Below are 21,263 nucleotides of genomic sequence, written 5' to 3'. Positions count from 1 at the left end.
ATTTGTCAGGGTTGTCATGTCTTTAAAACAATCTAAGATGCAATCATACTTAAAATTACTGTAGAATTGTGAATAGTGTAGACTGCTGTTTCTCAAAAGGATTTAAAGAGTAGAGAAAGAGCTCATTTTAAGAAGTAAGACAAATTCATGGAGGATATATAGGTAATCCTTGATTTACAACAGTTCTCTTAGTGACCACTCAAAATTATAACAGTCCTGAGAAGTGTGACATGACCATTTTTCACACATAGTCCCATGGTCACATGATTTAGATTTGATGCTTGACAACTGGCTCATATTTATGATGGTTTCAGTGTCCCATGGTCATGTGATCATCTTTCGCAACCTTTTGACAAGAAAAGTCAATGGGGAAACCAGATTCACTCAACAACCATGTTATTAATTTAACAACAGTGATTCGTTTAACAAATGTGACAAGAAAAATCGTAGAATGGGGCAAAAGTCACTTAACAAATTTCTCACTTAGCAACATAAATTTGGGGCTCAATTATGGCCATATATTCTCAATATATTCTTAAGTGAGGCTTTTTTTATTTTAAGTCCCAATAGATATGTCTCACTGTCCGCAGAATCAGAGGATGGACTTTTCCAGGTTTTATCTATAATCAATCAACTCCAGGAAACCCAACAATACAGCTCAAAATGCAGTCCTCTTTAACAGTCTACTGTATATCTGCTTTATTTAAGAACTATATTAACAATTTAATCGGCTCTTCCCTGATGATAAAGCATAACTGTCATGGAAGACATATGCCTCTTGTTTATCTCTTCCAAGTTCCTGTCTTATCTTTATGTTATGGATTTTTCCTTGGCTTCACACCTCTCATATCGCCTCCTATTTTGCTTTATATTATGAATTCGAAATTGCTATCCTCCATTATGGATTCCAAATATAACAAGTCTGTTAGTGAGTACTAATGGTAATCTCCAACAGCTCTAACTATTTTCTAAGATCAGAGACAGTATTTTTCTGAAACAAAACATGTGAATGAACATATTTTGGAACAATCTGCCCCTGATATATGTCTGTGCCTTTAGAAAGGAAGTTAAGAATCAGCATTTTTCCATGACTGAATTCTGGGGGAGGTGAACTGGCAGTGAGTGGAGACATCGACCATGGCAAACACTGAAGAACCAAGAGTTCTATAGAATCTCTCCAGATAAGGAGAGGACTGGACATTACCCACATGGGCTGCTCAAAAGGAGACCACACGACAATGGTATCCCACAGGTTTGAATGCACTCTATCAATGAACAGGTTTGAATGAACACTGTTCCCGGAGATATTTAAAGAATGGGTTCAGAGTTTAGCAGTTACACTGTCAGCAATGCTGTCTGTTTTTTATGGTTAGATTATGTCCATACAATATATTAATGAAGGAATGACAAATGTGAAGAATTTTGCCTGATGTAGAAAAATTAGAAGCAGAAATGCTGGAAAATGAGAAGCATGGATTGTAAGAGAAAGAAGGCAGTGAAAGCCAAGAAATGACAAGCCAAGAAAATGATCTGGATAGGGACTTTCTACTGAATATACAAAAGAAGTTGTAGATTAAGTGGAAATACAAATGATAAACCAAGAGAACAACCAAGACAACAATTTTTATTGAATTTACAGAAGAGATTGGCTGAAACTTCAAAGGAATCATTGGGATGGGAAAAATAAAAACTGAAGAGAGAAAAAAATTCTATGATAGCATCAGAATGAATTAAAGATCAAGATTGTTAGAAGTAAAAAGAAGGAAAATAAAATTGGGTTATTTGACCAAGGTTAAAATAAGACAAGTTTCTATAAAGGCCTGGGAACTCTTTACAGACTTTTTGCCAACACTAGGACTGAAAAGTTGATGATTTATGGATTTGCATAGAGATAAGGGACAGGCCTGTATAAATGGATTCCCATTGTGTTGTTATATATTTTAGATGGGTTGCCACTCTATTTCTTTAGCTGGCTTTATGTATTATGCTGCTTTTCAATGGGTGGGGAATATTTTTGTTGACATTTGTGTATACTGCTGAAGGTCATAGTGAATTGGGTGGCACTGTGTGTGTGTGTGTGTTTGTGTGATCAATAAATGAATAAAATAATTGGACAGACAAGACAGACAAGAATTCTTCATGGTTCCATGAGATAAATTAATCAGAAAGTTACAATTTTCTGAAGATAAGATGAAATCAGCACTATGCATATATAATCTATACACCAGCCAGCAATTCCGCTTGTTGTCATTTGACACATAGCTCTGTCACTTTTAGCAATAGCAATACCACTTAGACTTATATACTGCTTCACAGTGCTTTACAGCCTTCTCTAAGAGGTTTACAGAGTCAGCATATTGCCCCCAACAATCTGGGTCCTCATTTTGCCAATCGCAGAAGGATGGAAGGCTGAGTCAACCTTGAACCCCATCAGGATTGAATTCCAGACTGTGGGCAGAGTTAACCTGCTGTACTGCATTCTAACCACTTTTCCATCATGGCTCTTGTTACAAGGGCTATTTCTTCAAAATTTGCTCCAGAAGATTGGAAACTTATCCAAAGCCAGTTTTAAGTGGAAAAATTCCCTCATCATTTACTAAACTTCCAGTGGCATGCCTCTAAAAGGTGAGAATATGGTTTCAGTAATGATATTTGTTCCTAAGAGATGAGGGAAGTATTCAATAAGTGAATGAAAATTCAGAGCTTGTTTCTAATCTCTGAGCAAAGAGATGATTACTTCCAATTTCTAAGCAGGAGTGTGGGATGTTTCTAAGCAGGAGTGTGGGGTGTTTTTTCTAAAACTAAAAAACAGAATTTTGTACACTTTCTTAGAAGAAAATACAATATTGTGATATTCTGAAAATATCAGCTGGAAAAAAACTGGTATCATTTTGTTTGCTGTTTAAAATCAATGTAATTAATAATTCATGAAAACAAGTATAATTTTCTAAGACTTTTTTTTAAAAAAGAGAATAATAGTTTTGAAAGACAAGTACATATAAACTTTCCTTTTCCTTTTTAGTTTCCTGTCCAGCATTATACAGGAAACACATGCTGTAATGATAATAGCTCCTTCTTTTGCTATACAAATGAGACAGTTTTGGTTCTAAATCACTTCAATGGACAGAGCAATATTATCCATTTTATCTATTTTTCCTTTAGAGATAATGCACTCTTTTTACAAGTGGTGGATCTTGTTTCAAGCCTTCTGATTTACTACTTCAGCATTTTTACTCTATAAAATGAAGAATAATGTTTTACCTTGGCTAGATGTGTGTTGATCCACTTTGTGAAAGTCCGCTTTTGCACAGATTCTTGTTCATCTTAAAAAGGAAGAAAAAAATGATCAATGATAAACTTTCAGATACATTTCTTTATGTCATGAGCTGACATAATCAATTTAGCTCTTTATGATGCATAAGAGTAAGAACAGAGAAAGGTGGCATGTGGCCCTCCACAGTTTTTGATGTCAGTACCACTACAGGTAATCCTCAACTAGTAATCAGTCACTTAACCACAGATTTAATTTATAACAGACTTTCCTAGAGCTACATACGACCCATTTTTGAATTTATAATGGTTGCACACACTACTGTAGAGACTGCAATGAGAAGAGGCTGCCGCAATATTCTGTGCCTTGTTACAGCTCTATGGCAGCCATTTTCTCCAACAGGTGATGTTAAAATATGTTAAAGGATTTACTGCAAGTCTTTAAGCAAAATCACAACTGAATTAATTACAGCTGCAGAACATTTTAGTTGGTCCTATACCGTGTTTCCCCCAAAATAAGACCCTGTCTTGTTTTTTTGTTTTGTTTTGTTTTTTTTGAACCCTGAAATAAGCGCTTGGCCTTATTACTCAAAAGCCCGATTGGGCTTATTATCAGGGGATGTCTTATTTTGGGGGAAACAGGGTATCAGGCTGAGTTATTTATTTTACCTTGCTTTTATTTAAGCTGAATAAATTATAGCTAGGAGACATACTAAACGAAAACCAAATAAGCTGTAAAATAGTTGTATTATTATTATTATTATTATTATTATTATTATTATTATTATTATTATTATTATTATTATTTATAAAAAATACAATTTCAGGTAATAGGTCATGAATAGAAGAATATTATTCCAGCAACCAACAACTTGACACTGAAAATTATTAAGCTTGAGATCTTAACATCCTGCTCAGATTTAGCTGTCATTCATCAGAAAAGCACTTGCTGAGTTGCTCCATATAAGAAATATTGTTCTCGTTCATAAGAAGTCCTATTTTGAGTTCCTTAAATAACATTTCCTTGTGTGTGACAATCAGCTTTTTATATACCATTTGATAGCTGCATTCCCTAGGGATGGCTGTTGGTTCAACTTCACTTTGAAGTTAGACAAAGCTTTTTACATCCACAGGGGGTGATGCCAAGCTGGTTTTCCTTGAAAAATTGGGTTCTACCAGCTTATCCTCAGAATTCTGAGGAACACACTGTTTCCAAACTTTCTTCTGAGGAGAGACAAAATAAAATCTACTTTCTGAAGCAGCTTGTCTAATGTTACTGTCATTTTGATATAATGCCTGGAAGTTTTCCAACACTTAGGCAATGTTATGCTATCCATCCTCAATTAACTGCTTGAAGGTCACAACCACAATAAAATGCATTTGAGGGGAGTATCCATCATTTCTTTTCTCAACAAAGTATATAAGTAGATTAAAAAAAGAACACCAGTACAGGGAGTGTGTGATTGGGATTTTGACTAATTAAAAGGGTAAAAATCAACCATGACCATTTTCATCCATTCACTTCTGCAATTGTTCTCAGTCTGTCCTATCTTAAGCTCCCACATCTCTATCAAACTTGGTAGTACAGTGGTCTAAAGAGCCTTGGTAGTACAGTGGTCTAAAGCACCCTGTTATTAAGAACAGCTGCCTGCAATTACTGCAGGTTCGAATCTCGCCAAGGCTCAAGGTTGACTCATCCTTCCATCCTTTCTAAGGTAGGTAAATTGAGGACCCAGTTGTGGGGGCAATAAGCTGACTTTGTATAAATATACAAAAGAATGAAGGCTATTGCTTAGCGCATTGTAAGCCGCCCTGAGTCTCTGGAGAAGGGCGGCATATAAATCAAATTAAAAAAAAAAAAACTGTTAAAACCAAAACCAAAACTGAAATCACTTGGTTATAATTTCAATAATTAACTCTATATCCTACCAAGATTTCCTATGAATCCTACCTCGGATAAACATATAACTGATGCAGGGGTATCAAACTAGCAGCCGGTGGGCCGGATGCGTCACACACAGACCATACCCACCCGTGAATGGGAAAAAGTCATAAAACGGCACATGTGATTTAGAGTCACTGCCTTAATGTACAATATCCCAATGCATTTTCAGAGTTCAATAATGAATTAGATGAACTAACTGAACCAGCAGCATGCACAAAAAGAAAATCACATTTGTTCCCTACCCCAATTTCTTCTTTTGTTTTTATGGTAGACAATTATTTAGATGTTGAATAGATACATGAAAATCTCCTTCCAGTCAAATTTAGCTCCTTATGACTGTAACAATACTTCCACACAATTATCATGGCACCAATACAGAAGTGATATATTTATTTCTGGGATGTTGTTAATGTGGTATTTCTTAATTGTCTGCCATCTAACTAAATAGGTCTAGCCCTGCTTAGCTTTCTGAGGTTTATGAAATCCAACTGCAATGTCCATGAGTAAAATTGTATGCTATTAAACCTGGAGAACCTCTATTACAGTAGTACTCGACTTATAACAGTAATTGAGCCTGGAATTATGGTCATAAATTGTCACAATCATTAAGTAGGTCATCATGTTATGAACTAATATTATTACCTTTTTTGCAGTAGTTGTTAAATGAATCCATTTCACCTAATGGGCATTTTTTGCCAGAAACTGGAAATAAATGCCAGAAACTGGCAAAAACCATCAGAAATTGCAGTTGTGTGACCATAAGGTAAAGGTTCCCCTCGCACATATGTGCTGCTTGTTCCCGACTCTAGAGAACGGTGCTCAACTCTGTTTCAAAGCCGAAGAGCCAGCGCTGTCCGAAGAACTCTCCGTGGTCATGTGGCCGGCATGACTAAACGCCAAAGGCGCATAGAACGCTGTTACCTTCCCACCAAAGGTGGTCCCTATTTTTCTACTTGCATTTTTTACATGCTTTTGAACTGCTATGTTGGCAGAAGCTGGGACAAGTAATGGGAGCTCATCCTGTTACGCGGCACTAGGGATTCGAACTGCTGAACTGCCGACCTTTCAATCAATAAGCTCAGCGTCTTAGCCACTGGGCCACTGGACCATAGGCCACTGCAAATGGCCAAAAAGACGAGTTGGTTTGCCAAGTGCCCAAAATGTGAACAAGTGATGTGTGTGGCCAAAACTTCAAAATGGGTCATAAGTAGCTTTTTTTTGGGGGGGGGGCTGTTGTAACTTTGAAGGATCACTAAGCAACTGGTCCTATGTCAATAATATCTGTATAAAACACAGAGACTACTATCGTGCTCCTTTCTATTTCAGAGCACAAAGAAAAACAAAAAAGACCTAAACTACTTTTTTCCTGAACACACTGTATTTGTTTCATTGACTTTGGTATTTTGAAAACTGTCCTATAAACAGACTCTAAATCAGACAGAAGATTTTTACCAAGGAAACCAGAGAAATTCCTTTCTAGGTGTTGCCATGACAATAAGTGTCTCTATCATTGTTTTCCTTCTTGGCTTTTCAGCAAAGGGAGCAAGTTTCACAGGTTTTTCTTTCCTGACTAATGACATTGCATCCATAACCTGTTCAGTTGATAATGATCTCGATATAACTGGGTCTTAAAATATGCAGGTAAGAATTTTAAAATATAGTTCTTGCCTTGAACTCATAGCAGACCTTAATGCTGGGGAGGAAAATAACAAATCAATGAAAGAGAATCTAGTAATTGGCACTAACAAAAATGAAAAACAAGTACCAAAAAATCATGTTTATATATTATAATGCTTCTAATAATTTAACAAATATCTCTACTTGAGGATTGGAATATCTAATATTAAAATAATCACAAATACTTTACGTACTGTATATAATGTCACACAGAATCAAGGCTTATTCTGGAAAATAATGACTGAATAATAACTCATGTTCTGAGAACCTTACATAATTATTTTCATAAGAAAAATAATGTTCTTAATTTTTAAAAACCCAATTGTAGCCCAATACTTTGGCTTAATAGATCAGAGTGGAATGGTTAAAAGGCATGAAACTGATGCTAAGCATCAGCTGGTCCAGAATGCAATAGCACATGCAATATGAGGCACTCCATGGTATATCCAGGTAACACTACAGCCATGTGAGCTATACTGACCTCGCAGCAGGCTTCCAGGTGTAGTTCATGGTGCTGGTTGTCCTATATGGCATGAGGCCAGTGACTTGCAGGAATACCTGTCCCCAATGGTTCCTGCCCATCCCAAAAGATTTGGCAGAATGGGCATGCTCTAGGCCCCATTGGTGAAACAGACACTTGGTGGGTCCTCAGAAACATCTCTATTGTGTAGAATAACCTCCCTCTCTCTAGCAGCCCCATCTCTGATTACTTTTTAGAAGATCACAAAGATCTGGATCTTGCTCCAAGCAAGAATTATGAACCAGGATATTAATGGACTTAATGGACTTCTGGACTGTGTGTATCAGTTATGGGACCTCGGTGTATTTTTTTTCCTGTCACAAGGTGTCAAACTGGCAGCCTGCAGTTCGGATACGTCATGCCCAGACCAGTAGTGGGTTGCCCCCCGGTTCGAACTGGTTCGCAAGAACTGGTAGTAAAATTGGCGGGAGGCTCCGCTCACTGACCCGGGCGTCATCATAGGCGATCTGTGCATGCGCAGAAGCGAGCGGGCATGATGCAAAATGGTAGTAAAGGCAAGTAGAACCTACCCCTGGCGCAGACCACATCCATCACATCTCTGCGAATGGGGAAAACATCGTGAAACATCACGTGACAGCAACGTGACACGGTGAGTTTGCAACCTGTGCTGTAAAGGATTGTGACTTTGGTCCTGGTTTTATCTTTGTTCATTGCCTGGGTGCTTTACTCAAATAGCAGCCAAATAAATATGCTAAATACATAAAACTCTGCCAAGTCAGATTTGATTTCTGACAATTTCCTGGATGAATCCCTGTAGATTTTGTCCTTGCCTTATTCCTATGGCTAAGGGAATAATGGCTCAAGGTCACCCAGCTGGCTTCTTGCCAAAGGTAGGACTTAAAACTTATGGTTCCTAGTTCTCAGCTCAGTGCCTTTATCACTAGACCAACCTGGTTCTTATATATATATATAGCAATATTGATGGCATTTTTATTGAGCTGTACAGAATGTGGTTGTCCCAAGAACAGTTTACTGTTCGAGATAAAATTGTAGGGTGGTGAAGCACTAGTAAGTTTACATAAATCAGCACTGGCTACATACATGAATATGATATTCATGCTGCTTTTACTCAGTGATTATTCTGGATATCTTCCAGCTTTCTGCAAATGAAACTTACTATGTAATACATTCACAGCATAATAAAAGAAATTGAGAAACTGCAACCGACAATTTGGGTGTGTATTTTGAATTCCAATGTGCAAACGCTAAGCTTACTAAAGTAAATTAATTCTAGAAAACAACTAAATTTCCCCCCTTTTCTAACAATATAAATAGGCTTCTATTGCACAATGCTATATTTACTGTGGTTACATTCTGGTAATAGTTTAGCATGTATAAACGTTGTTAACTCTTAACCAGAAATGAGTGGGTTATAAAAATACTTAAAATGAAAATCAAACCTTCCTATCAAAAGTTGAAGGTATATGGAAGAAGTGGCATAATACCAAAAAATGTATTATGTTCCATATTTCATCCTGAATTTGAACGTTTGCTTTATTAAACACGATCTTCTATCTAGATTTTCTGTATGCACAAGTAAGTATCAATAAAAGAGAATATTTTTAACTCAGGATTGAACTGTGGAGTCCTTGGTATTCTCTGAGGGTGGTAGTTTATCTTGCAGATGTTTCATTACCAAAGTAAGTAACATCATCAGTGATGGTAATGAAACATCTGCAAGAAAACCAAGCTCTGAGAACACTAAGGACCCCACACAAATAAGATACATGCACATAATTGCAATGTTTATTTAAATAATTAAGTGTCTGCATCAGTTCAAAATATTTCCTGAGTGGGAATGTATCTAGCCCATTATCAACTTCTGGTAAAAAATATTTTATCTGTTCTATTGTATTTGCTCTATTTACAATTCAAGAATGTATCGAAATTATTTGCAGTACAGATTAATTTTTAATGGAACTGAATCAATGTTTACTTTCTGTTTTAAAATGCTATTTTGATAGATTCACAAGTGTCTCCTATTATTTTGAGGCTATTATTACCAATTACAAATTAATTTGAACAATGAAGTTTGAATAATAACATGGAATATTCTGAAGGATGTTAGGTGAAAATATAACAGCATAGGTTATTTTTTCCAAGGTTCTACCCTTCACTTTATTTTCTGATACAGTAGTCCTTGACTTACAAAATTCATTTAGTGACCATTTGAAGTTACAGCAGCACTTTAAAAAGTGATTTATGACCATTTTTCACACAACCATTGCAGCATCCCCATGTTCACATGATCAAAATTCAGAAGCTTGGCAAATGAGTCATATTTTAGAGTCCTGGGTCATGTGATCACCTTTTGTAATCTTCTAACAAGCAAAGTTAATGAGGAAGCCAGGTTCACTTAACAACTACAGTATGTTACTAACTCAACAACTGCAATAATTCACTTAACAACTGTGGCAAGAAAGGTCATAAAATGGAGCATTATTCACTTAACTGTCTTGCTTAGCAGCATACATTTTGGGCTCAATTGTGGTCATAAGTCAAGATCTACCTTTACTGGGGTACAGAAATTATACAGTATTAAAAACCACACTGACTTCAATAACCTGGAGTTCTAGGCTAAAGAAGTTATGTATAAATGCATAAAAAGCCATTCTTCACCATAGCTCTGACACAATGCTGATATATTTTATGTAACTTACATGAATTGATAAACAGCCTGTTTCTAAGTAGCAACGATGATTCACAGGAGGCAGAATGATTTTATACCACTTTCTGTGTTGTTGGAAACAAAGCCAATTAAACTACAACTCAGTCAGGATATAGTTATTGCCCACTTTCACAGACCAGCAAGAGATAAAAAGATTTGCAGCACATGGTACATTTTAATAATGGCAAACATGCATGTCTACTTTAGCTTCCCTATACATCTTTTACTTACCCTCAAACTATAGTGGGCTAAATGGCTTTGACAATCAAAACATAAATTATATCATGTAACATAAATGAACACTTCCAAGAAACTGCATCCTAAGAAAAACAGGACAATCCTATTGTAGAATTTTGAAAACCTTGCAACAGTAGTGATTAAATAATTTTTAAAGAAACATTTTAGAATAGAATAGAATAGAATTTTTTATTGGCCAAGTGTGATTGGACACACAAGGAATTTGTCTTGGTGCATATGCTCTCAGTATACATAAAAGAAAAGATAAGTTCATCAAGAATCATAAGATACAACACTTAATGATAGTCATAGGGTACAAATAAGCAATCAAATCATATTAGGAAATATAAACCGTAAAGATACAAGCAACAAAGTTACAGTCATACAGTCATAAGTGGAAGGAGATGGGTGATGGGAATGATGAGAAGATTAATAGTGGTGCAGATTTAGTAAATTGTTTGACAGTGTTGTGGGAATTATTTGTTTAGCAGAGTGATGGCATTCGGGGAAAAACTGTTCTAGTGTCTAGTTGTTCTGGTGTGCAGTGCTCTAAAATGTAATTTTGAGGGTAGGAGTTGAAACAGGATGTGTTATGTCCAGGATGTGAGGGGTTTAGCTCCAGTATATTTAAAATAGTTAAAATAAACACAATACTTGTGATATTTTATTTACTTTTTTATTTATATATTACATTTCTATGCTGAGCAGCTCACCGAGGTGACTCTGATGGGTGTTGGTCTGTTCCCCTTATCCTTTCTTCATACTTATATGCAATTTTTTAAAAAATCATCCAAACTATTAAGAAAATATTTTCTCCATGCAGAGTGTTAAGACAGCAAGCTATACATAACATAGGGTCACAACTATGAAAAAGAAGATAGAATGAAACCAAATACTGTATCTCCATATTATTTTGTAATATTTCCTGTCATGATCTATGAATGCAGAAAGCTATACTATATTGTATTGTTTGAAAGCATCTATACTTTGACTGACATCAGCCTCACATTTTAAATATTAAGCATAAGCAGACTGCAAGTATGGCTTGTTAAATAAGCCACATAATATATGTCACACACCAGCCAAAGTGAATCATACCACATCACAGCTTAATATAATCTGCCCAATAACAGATAAACATTATCCTTTTTATAGAAACACAGGAGGGTACTTCATCTTAAACTAGACCCAATGGCCATCTAAATCAGTCAGGTGTCTCGATAACAGCATCAGTTTTCAATATCAGATGACATTCACATTTGCCAATATGGTGTCCTAGGCTTTCAATTTCTGTTAATTCCCAGCTACCATCCTTCAATTTATAACCATGCTGGGATTTTTGAAGGTTAAAGTCAAACATATCTGGATGACACCAAATATGGGAAATGGGAAATTGGACTTAATTTTTAAAAGACAAGAAGGGCATTTTGAATGTTGAAATGAAACCAGAAATTAACATTTAAATTAATTTTAAATGTTTTAATCGGTTTTTGATTTTTAATTTTTGGGCCAAATTTATATATATTTTAATTGTTTTTTTAATATTTGTATTTCATGTTCTTAATGGCTGTACACCGCCCTGAGTCCTCAGGGAGAAGGGCGGTATATAAATTGGAAATAAAATAAATAAAATAAATAAACAGAAAGCTAAGCTAAAGTTACAAATTTTCTGATTTCTGAGCAGTTTTCAAATGTGACAGCAGCCTAAAAAGCACATTTCCCCATCTATATTATATGTAACAAAAGCATGGATTACAATGGCTGCATTTTTTTAAACAAGTAAAGGTCACAACAGACACGTCAATCAAACTTTTGAAAGACATGCATGGTATTTATAAATATTTTATTATTAACCTATAGCACCAAACCCAGTTGCATGCTCAGTTACTAAATTCATAAAAGTCATAAAAGATGCTCTCAGCATGAATAAAAGCAATGACAGGCTTGTCTCCATTATTTGATTTTGGCCAGTCAGCCTAGTGTATGTTTGGTCAGCTTGATTATTCCCATAGTCGTAAGAATTCTGATAAAAATTGTAATGGCTGTGCATGTGAACAATTCACATGATGAATGGATGAGTTGAAACATCTGCAGATATATGTAGGGAACAGCAGAAGCAATTAGCAGTCTTGACTTCTGGAACAGAGAGAACTGAGAATTATTATTTAAATTAGCTAAGGTAGGATGTATCCCTTGTAAAGATGCTGACGCTGCCTGCAATGCTAATGTGATGCCAGATTGGCTGTGTGGTATAGCTGCATCTATTCACTGTTCAAGTGTCAGTCATGTTCATTTGTGTGTTTAATTTTACAAAGTCATAACCTACCCAGTATTTTCTCAACAAAATTGAACTTTATAGTGCTGTCTGGAATATCATTTGTGAGACAGTTAGGATCCTGATTTTCCTAACAACTACCCATACCTTTTCACTTCTCAGTGTTAAAAGATTTTCTGAATACATTAGTTATTTGAAGACAAGCTGTTCTTTCAGTATTTAGCTAATGTGGGAAAGTACTCTTTCTTATTGTCAGTGTTAGAAAAGCAAACAGTATTTCATAAACAAACATGCCCAAACATGTCTTCCTGGATATAATACCATGGTAGGCAGAGCACAGATATTTTATGCTTCTATTGTATAGCTTTCAGTACTTCAGAGCTTTGTTAACACTCCATGTATAATTTCTTATCAGCACTGATTTATTTGCCATACAGAATATGATGGATTTAATCTTTCATAATAGAATACTTTCTTGGATAATACAGTGCCATTTCACCAAATTTAAAGTATCTGACCCTCTGTGTCTAAAAGTAGATGGAAAGGGGAAGTAAAAGAAATGGCACCTTGGAAATAGATTAAGCATGGTACACTTGTAAATGACTAGCCATTCGAGTAGTTCTATAAAATTTAACATGAGATAAAAAGCAAATCAGTCAAGATATACTGAATCAGCCACCATGGAAATATATATTTATTTCAATAAGTTTAATGCTCAGATAGATGTGTTTCTAGTAGGTAAGTATGCTTTTACCCCAATGGAAGCTTTATTCCAGAAGCAAACAGTGAGAAGGGATGAATATAGTACAAATTGGGATTCCAGTAAAATAACGGAAGAGATTAAAGTTTCTTAATCCACATGTTGAAACAATCTGGACTGAACCATGATGCATACAGTAGGCTTAAAAAAAACACTGCTGATTGTACAAACGACCTTCCAGTTAGGAGGTGGGGGCAGGACAAACTGGATAGAGGATTATCATATCCAGATCCTAAAATGATTTCTATCCCCAGTAAGAATCATATGAACATAAAATAATATTAGGCATATTTATTCAACAGAGTATTACCATGGAAAAAGTCACATGTAATTAAATTACTTCTTCTAGAGCACGGGTGTCAAACTCAATTTCTTTTCTTTTTTTATTGCAAAAGTTTTACAATTACATTTTCACCCCCTTTTTCACCCCCCACCTCCCGCCCCAAACTTCCCATCCTCCCTAACCCTCCCTAACCCTCCCCCCCCAGACTTCCCTATTACTTACTCATAACTAATGACACTAATATATAAGCCTGAACCCGTCCCTCCCCCTATAAAGTTTTTCCTCTTTATCCCTTTGCATTAAAATATTTCTAATACATTATTTTCAAATAAAAGCTATTTGATACTTTCTAGTTTGATATTTGTTCTGAACATATTCTATCCACCTTTTCCATTCCCATTCATAAGTCTCTTGTGAACAATCTTTTAAATACGCTGAAATCTTCGCCATCTCTGCAAAACTGGCCATCTTCACAGTCCATTCCTCGATAGTGGGCAAAGCTTCATTCTTCCAGTATTTACCTATCAACAGTCTTGCTGCCGTTATCATATACAATATCAATTTTGTTTCACCCAATGTAAAACCCTTAACTATACCCAATAAAAACAGTTGTGGAGAAAACTGAATTTTTTTCTTCAAAACATTCTGCATGACCCACCAAATTTTTATCCAAAAAGCCTTAACTTTCCTACAGGTCCACCAAACATGATAATACGTAGCATCCAAACATTCGCATCTCCAACATTTTGGCTGAACATTAGGGTACATACATGACAACTTTTTGGGATCTAAATGCCATCTATAAAACATTTTATAGAAATTTTCCCTCAGATTCTGCGACTGTGTAAATTTAACATTCTGAACCCAAATTTTTTCCCATGTTTCCAACATCACTGGTTCTTCAAAATTTTGTGCCCACTTAATCATACAATCTTTAACTAATTCGGTTTCTGAATCCCTTTCTAGCAAAACATTATAAAGCCTTTTAATATGCATTGGACCTTTCTCTTTTATATGTCTAACCAATTCTTCCTCATGCAACATAATACCAGTTTTTTGGTCCTCTTTCCATCTCAATTGTAATTGATTATATTGTAACCAAGTTAGATTAAGTCCTTCATCCAACAGTGTCTGTAATGTCTTCAGCTGCCATCTGCCCGCATCTGTAAAAAGAACCTCTTTGTATAAAAACCCCCCGAGTGACATTATATTTGTATTCCACAAAGTATGACCAAGATCCAGCCATAGCGGTATTTTGTAATCCCATTTGAGTCGGTGCTTCTTCCAAACTCTCATCAAGGAGTCTCTAAGTATATGGCTTTTAAATACTTTATCTACTTTGTCGTCATAAAATAAATAAGCATGCCATCCAAATTCGAGATCAAAACTTTCTGCGTTTAGTATTCCAGTCTTTTTACTTCCAAACCAATCACTTGTTAAAGTTAAAGCTGCAGCATCATAATATAACTGTAGGTTTGGGAGTTTAAGGCCTCCTCTTTCTGGAACATCTTGCATAATTTTCAGTTTCACTCTCGGCTTCTTCTCGTTCCAGACAAACTTATTCACACCAGACTGCCAAACTTTCAATTGTTTATCACTTTTAAGCACCGGAATCATTTGAAACAAAAACAGAAGTCTTGGCAAAATATTCATCTTAACTGCTGCTATTCTTCCAAGTAAAGACAGTTGCAGCTTTTTCCAGGTCTCCGTATCTTTCTGGACCTCTCGCCACAACACCTCATAATTATTTTGAAACAATTTCAAATTTGATTCTGCAACCTGAACTCCAAGATATTTTACCTTAGGTACAATTTCAAAACCTGCCCTCCTTTCAAGCTCATATTTACGATCTTGTGTCATATTTTTAACTATCATTTTGGTCTTTTTTGAATTCAGTCTAAAACCTGAAACTCTACCATAGTCTTGTATAATGTCATTCATCAAGATTATTGATTCCATTGGTTGTGATAGGGTAACCACCAGATCATCTGCAAATGCCTTTATTCTGTAATCCTCTTGCCTTATCATTATGCCTTTCAAAATTTTAGAATCCCGTTTTGTGTTTAACAAGACTTCCAATGTTAAAATAAATAAAAGTGGGGACAACGGACATCCCTGTCTTGTTCCTTTTTCAATTTTAAACTCTGTCGTCAAACTTCCATTAATAATAATCTGTGCCTTTTGCTCTTGATAAATTGCTGAGATTGCCTGTATAAATTGGTCCCCAAAGTCCATCTTTTTTAAAGTCTTTAATAGAAAATTCCAATCCACTCTATCAAAGGCCTTCTCTGCGTCCAAAAAAGCCAGCACTGCAGGAATCTGTTTATTCTTATCAAGATATTCCAATAAGTCTATTACTTGCCTTACATTGTCCTTCATATATCTGCCTTCAATAAATCCCGCTTGATCCTCATGAATCACCTTTTGAATTACTGGCATCAATCTGTTGGCTAATACCTTCGCATAAATTTTATAGTCTGTATTCAAAAGAGATATTGGTCTATAATTCTCTGGTTTTTTAGGACCAACTTGTTCTTTTGGTATCAAAGATATATAAGCAGTTGTCCAAGATGGGGGTATTTTACCCCCTTGTTGAATGTTACAAAATAAGTCTCTAAGTTGTCCCACCATTTCAGCTTGCAAAGTTTTATAATACACTGCAGTCAGACCATCCGTGCCAGGAGCTTTGGCTGTTTTTAACTATTTAATTGCTGCTGTTATCTCCTCCTCTGTTATGGGATAATTCATTCTTTCCTTTTGTTGATCAGTAATTTTTGTAATTCTCTTATCATTTAAATATTTTTCTATAAGTCCATTCTGCACCTCTTCTTTAGCATATAATTTAGTATAATAATCCACAAAAGCTTCTTTAATTAATTTTTGTTGAAAGATTTCTTTCCCGCCAATATCAATACTATCAATAGTCCGTATACTTTGTTTTTTCCTCAATGTGTAAGCCAACCATCTGCCCGGTTTGTTAGCGTTGCAAAATGTATTATGCTTCGCATATTGTAGGCTTGTTGCAACTTGTTCCGCCATAAGCATTTGAAATTGGTCTTTCAAAAGTTTTATAGCACCTCGAATTCTTTCATCTGTTGGGTTTTTAATAAGTAGCTGTTCTTTATTCTTTATTTCCATTTCCAACTCGATTCTTTTCTTTTGTCGGAACTGTCTGTGTTTAGAGTTCATATAGATAAGTACCCCTCTCATATAAGCTTTACTTGCATCCCAAACAATTTCAATTGGAGTACCTTTATTCAAATTTATTTCAAAAAATTCTTTCAAATGCTTTTTAAGTTCTATTATATTTTTTTCATATCTAAACAAGTTCTCATTTAATCTCCAAGAGCGTCTCTCAACCTTATCCATCTCAATTTCTATCCATACAGGGCTATGGTCAGTCAAGGTTCTTGGAAAAATCTTTGTTCTTTTGGTCTTAACAAGTAGATCATTTGACAACAGGATAAAGTCAATCCTAGAAAAAGATCTATGTCTATCAGAAAAAAAAGTGTAATCCAATACATTTGAATTATGTATTCTCCAAACATCTTTTAATTCCATATCTTCTTTCATATCAAAAAAAGTCTGTGGTAGTCTAATTCTAGACTTTGCCAAGCTCTTTTTATCTAATTTAGAATCAATTACTCCATTCCAGTCTCCCATAATTAAAATAGATCTATAGTCCCATTGCAATATTTTAGTATGTAATATCTTATAAAAATAATCCTGTTGTTGGTTGGGAGCATAAATTCCAATCAAAAGAATTGGTCCATTTGCTGTAAGCAATTCAATTGCTACAAACCTACCATCTTGATCTGCTTCTATAACTTTCGCTATTAATTTTTTATTTACATAAATAACCACACCATTCTTTTTCTGCGAAGTCGAAGATATAAAATGTACTCCTAATTTTGAGTTTATCAAATATTTTTGATCTTGAGTAGTTATATGCGTTTCTTGTAAACATATTATATCATTATTAAATTGTTTCAAATATGTAAATATTTTCTTCCTTTTCTGTGCTGAATTCAACCCATTGACATTCCAAGATAGACACTTAAAGGTCATCGGCCTCTTTCTGGAGCGCGGAGCAATATCTTTGAAGTTCCTCCGAAAGCTTCGATCTCGCTCCTCCCATAGCGCCACTCTCTTGTACGGTACTCTTAACTGCCTTCTTGTCTTGTCTTTCCTGTTGTTGTTGTTGCTGTTGTTTAAATAGCTTAGATTGAGCTCTAGTTATACGTTGATCTTTCACTTCAGCCAACTGAATCAAATCCAAAATTGGAGAAGAATCCAGCAAGGGCTCACTCAAAAAACCTCCTTCTGCACCTTGCACTGTTTCTAATTCCTGCTTAGACTGTTCTTCCAATTGCCTCTCTTCACTCTCCTTAATCTCCAAAACTGTAGATGTACGTGGAGATGGAGTTCTTTCCTTAAGTATAGTAGTATAAAAATGTTGTGCCTTCTCCACGGTATTCAACCGATATCCTTCTCCCTTGTATCTAAAAATTATCCCAGCTGGTGCATCCCACCGGAAGGGTATCTGTAAATTTTTCAAATCCTTAACAAGAAAACCAAATTCTTTTCTAGCTTTCAGCATTTTAGGAGGTAATTCTTTAAAAATTTCAAGTCGTGAACCCCCCACTTGTACAGAAGTATGAAAAGATTTTTGCAGGATATGATTTCTAATTTCTCTATCAGTGAAATATATCACCACATCTCTAGGCAGTTGTCTTTGTCTGGCCACCCAAGAGTTGACTCTGTAAATTTTATCTATTTTGTGAAATACCAAATCAGGACTAGCTTGTAAAATCTTAGCCAAGGCTTCAGAGCAAACTTGTCTCAAGTCCTGTCTCTCCTCCTCTCGAATTCCCCGAAGCCGTATAGCAAATTCCATCGCCCGAAATTGTATCATAACAATCTCATCTTCAATTCTCTGCATTTTATTGTCAACTTCATCAATTTTATAATCATTGTCTTTCATCTTGACATTAACTTCTGATTTAAATTCTTCAACTTTAAAATCAACTTTCCCAATAAATTCTACCAGGCCAGACGCCACTTCTGATATGTTTTTGGTCACCTTTTTTTGATTCTGATTCACCATGTCTTTAACTTCATTAATTTCCTGCATAAATTCCTGATGTGATTTTTGAAGTTTATCATCTATCTCCTGTTGGGATTTTTGAAATTTGTCATCCAAAGTTTTAGAAATAAATTCTTTTAAATCTCCCACATCAAATTCTTTTTTCTGAGTTTGTAACTGTTGAGCAGGGGGAGGTTGCTTTTCATGTTTGTGTGTGGGGGATCCCCCCCCTGACGCCTTCCCTTCCTGCTTCTTTGAAGCCATCCTGGCTCGTGATCTAGTTTTTCTGAAAAGGGAGGTTCCTTTTCCTTTCCCTCCTGCACAAAAACTTCTAAAAAAATCCCCCAGATTTAATCAAATAAAGACTGGAATAAAGCAAAGTCCAGTATTAAAAAGGGAGAAATTATTGTTTCTCTTTTAACAAGCAGGGCAACTTTGTAACAACTTGGAAACTTTGTAACAAAACAAGATAACTTCACCAATCCACATTCACTGGCTCGTTAACTCTGAGGCTAGGCGCCATATTTTTTTCTTTTCAAAGCACTTTCACTCACTCGCATTTCTCAAATTGAAAGTCAATAAAGTGCTGATACTTGCGTTTCCAAATTTCAGGATTCAGGTAGTAAACTCAATTTCATTGAGGGCCGCATCAGGGTTGTGTTTGATCTCGAGGCTGGGGTGGGCATGGCCAGCTCGATGTCAATGTCGGGGGTACCTGCTAAGGCAGGCCTTCCGTAAGACCCTCCCTCACTCTCAGTATAATCTCCTTCCTTCTTTTTCTTCTTTTTCCTTCCTTCTTCCTTCTTTCTTCTTCCTTCCCTTCTTTCTTTATTTTTCTTTCCTTGTCTCTTCCCATCTTCCCTTTTTCTCTGTCTTTCCTCTTTCCCTTTCTCCTTTCCTGTCCCTTCCTGAATGCTCAAATGCAAAAGGGGAAACATTTCTCCTTTTGTTTTGTTTTGTTTTGAGTTTGTTTCGCTATCCCTCTGCCAGCAAAAATGGAGCTCCATTTTCGCTGGCAGAGGCACTGCAGGCCAGTCCTTTGTCACTTTCCTGTGGGCCAGATCTAAGCACCTTGAGTTTGACACCCCTGTTCTAGAGTTAAGTATACACTTTCTTACAAAAGGAAATCCTGATAGGGAGAAAAATGTATGCCTTTTAAGGGGGATAGATAGATAGATGATAGATAGATAGATAGATAGATAGATAGATAGATAGATAGATATAGGCAGGCAGGCAGGCAGACAGACATCACTGACAAATTACTGTCTTCAGTACTGTTATGATTCTCTGAAACTGAAATGTGAGAAAATGTGATTTTAGAATTTCCTCTTTGTTTCTAACAATAAAACAAAAATTGATCATAATCTCAAAAATAAATCACTTCCTGCAGTTTGAACTATATGATTCAATTTGAAAAGCATTTTACCAGAAAACTACCCGTAGCTCTCCCTGCCAATATTTTTGGAATTGTATGAAGATTCAATATGGAGAGCCAGTCAGTTCATTTCAGTTCAAAGTGATGTAATCAAATCCCTACAACACACTGATTCACCAAATCAAATCATCAAAATGCTTTAGTAAATTCATGAATTAAATTGACTGGATGGTTTGATTGAAACATTGTATCAATCTTTTGACAGATTAACATTGGATCATGGATGATTTGCAAAAAATATAAAATTAAAGTACATTTCTATAGAAGAAAACAAACTTGAGAAGTTTCTAAAATTTTAAAAAGACACCAGAGAAGATGAGATTTGTAAGGCTTACATAATTCTTATGATTGTTTTGAACAGTATTTAGTTTTAGTCTTTTATATGAGAGAATTGAATAAATGTTTTGGCCCTATTCTTCCATATGTAATATGACATATTTGTTGGCTACATCATCCCAGTCCACCAAACTGTTTCTTTAATGATGTAGAATAAAGGAGGGATCACCTGGTGACCTAATTTCCATCTTTATTTCTGCTACTGCTATGTTAAAAAAGGCTTAAACATGGAATAACTAAAGGTACTCCCTTTGAGATTGTCCATGCTATCTATCATCTATCTATCTATCTATCTATCTATCTATCTATCTATCTATCTATCTATCTATCTATCTATCTATCATCTATCTATCTATCTATCTATCTATCTATCTATCTATCTATCTATCATTGATATTAAGTTCTCCATCCTTCTAATATCTTTCCTGTTTATTTCCTTCTTTCGCTTTCTCCCTGGTTCTTGCACCATTATTCGTATCATGTTTGCTGATGCTTAATGAATAAACATCAACCTATATTTGTTGCTAGCTGAACTGAGTGGTACATTTGCTCTCATCCAGATAGAGGACTTACTGAGAGTGTTTTGGGTGCCAACTAGCGTGGAAATTATCTCATAATTTTCAATTTTAAATGACTGAGATCAAACACTGATGAATCATTGAGAGCAAACTATAAAGGTAGACTGAATTACTAATCGAGTATTTGCAATCCACATACAGAGAATCTATAAGCCATGTTTTTAACTATGAT

General features: G+C 35.5%; 1 protein-coding gene across 1 annotated transcript in view; it reads right to left on the bottom strand.

Annotated features, from left to right (window-relative positions):
* SYNE1 (spectrin repeat containing nuclear envelope protein 1) overlaps nt 1-21,263 on the bottom strand; it is a 335,993-nt gene that overhangs the window by 298,907 nt on the left and 15,823 nt on the right. The window contains exon 2 of the mRNA XM_070932643.1: nt 3,262-3,323. Within this exon, the coding sequence (XP_070788744.1) occupies nt 3,262-3,323 (62 nt within the window). The remainder of the gene's footprint in view (nt 1-3,261; nt 3,324-21,263) is intronic.

Source organism: Pituophis catenifer, unplaced genomic scaffold, assembly GCF_029215685.1.
Source record: "Pituophis catenifer annectens isolate HBS135680 unplaced genomic scaffold, rPitCat1.0.hap2 SCAF_1, whole genome shotgun sequence".
NCBI lineage: Eukaryota > Metazoa > Chordata > Lepidosauria > Squamata > Colubridae > Pituophis > Pituophis catenifer.
This window is presented reverse-complemented; position numbering and strand designations above follow the sequence as displayed.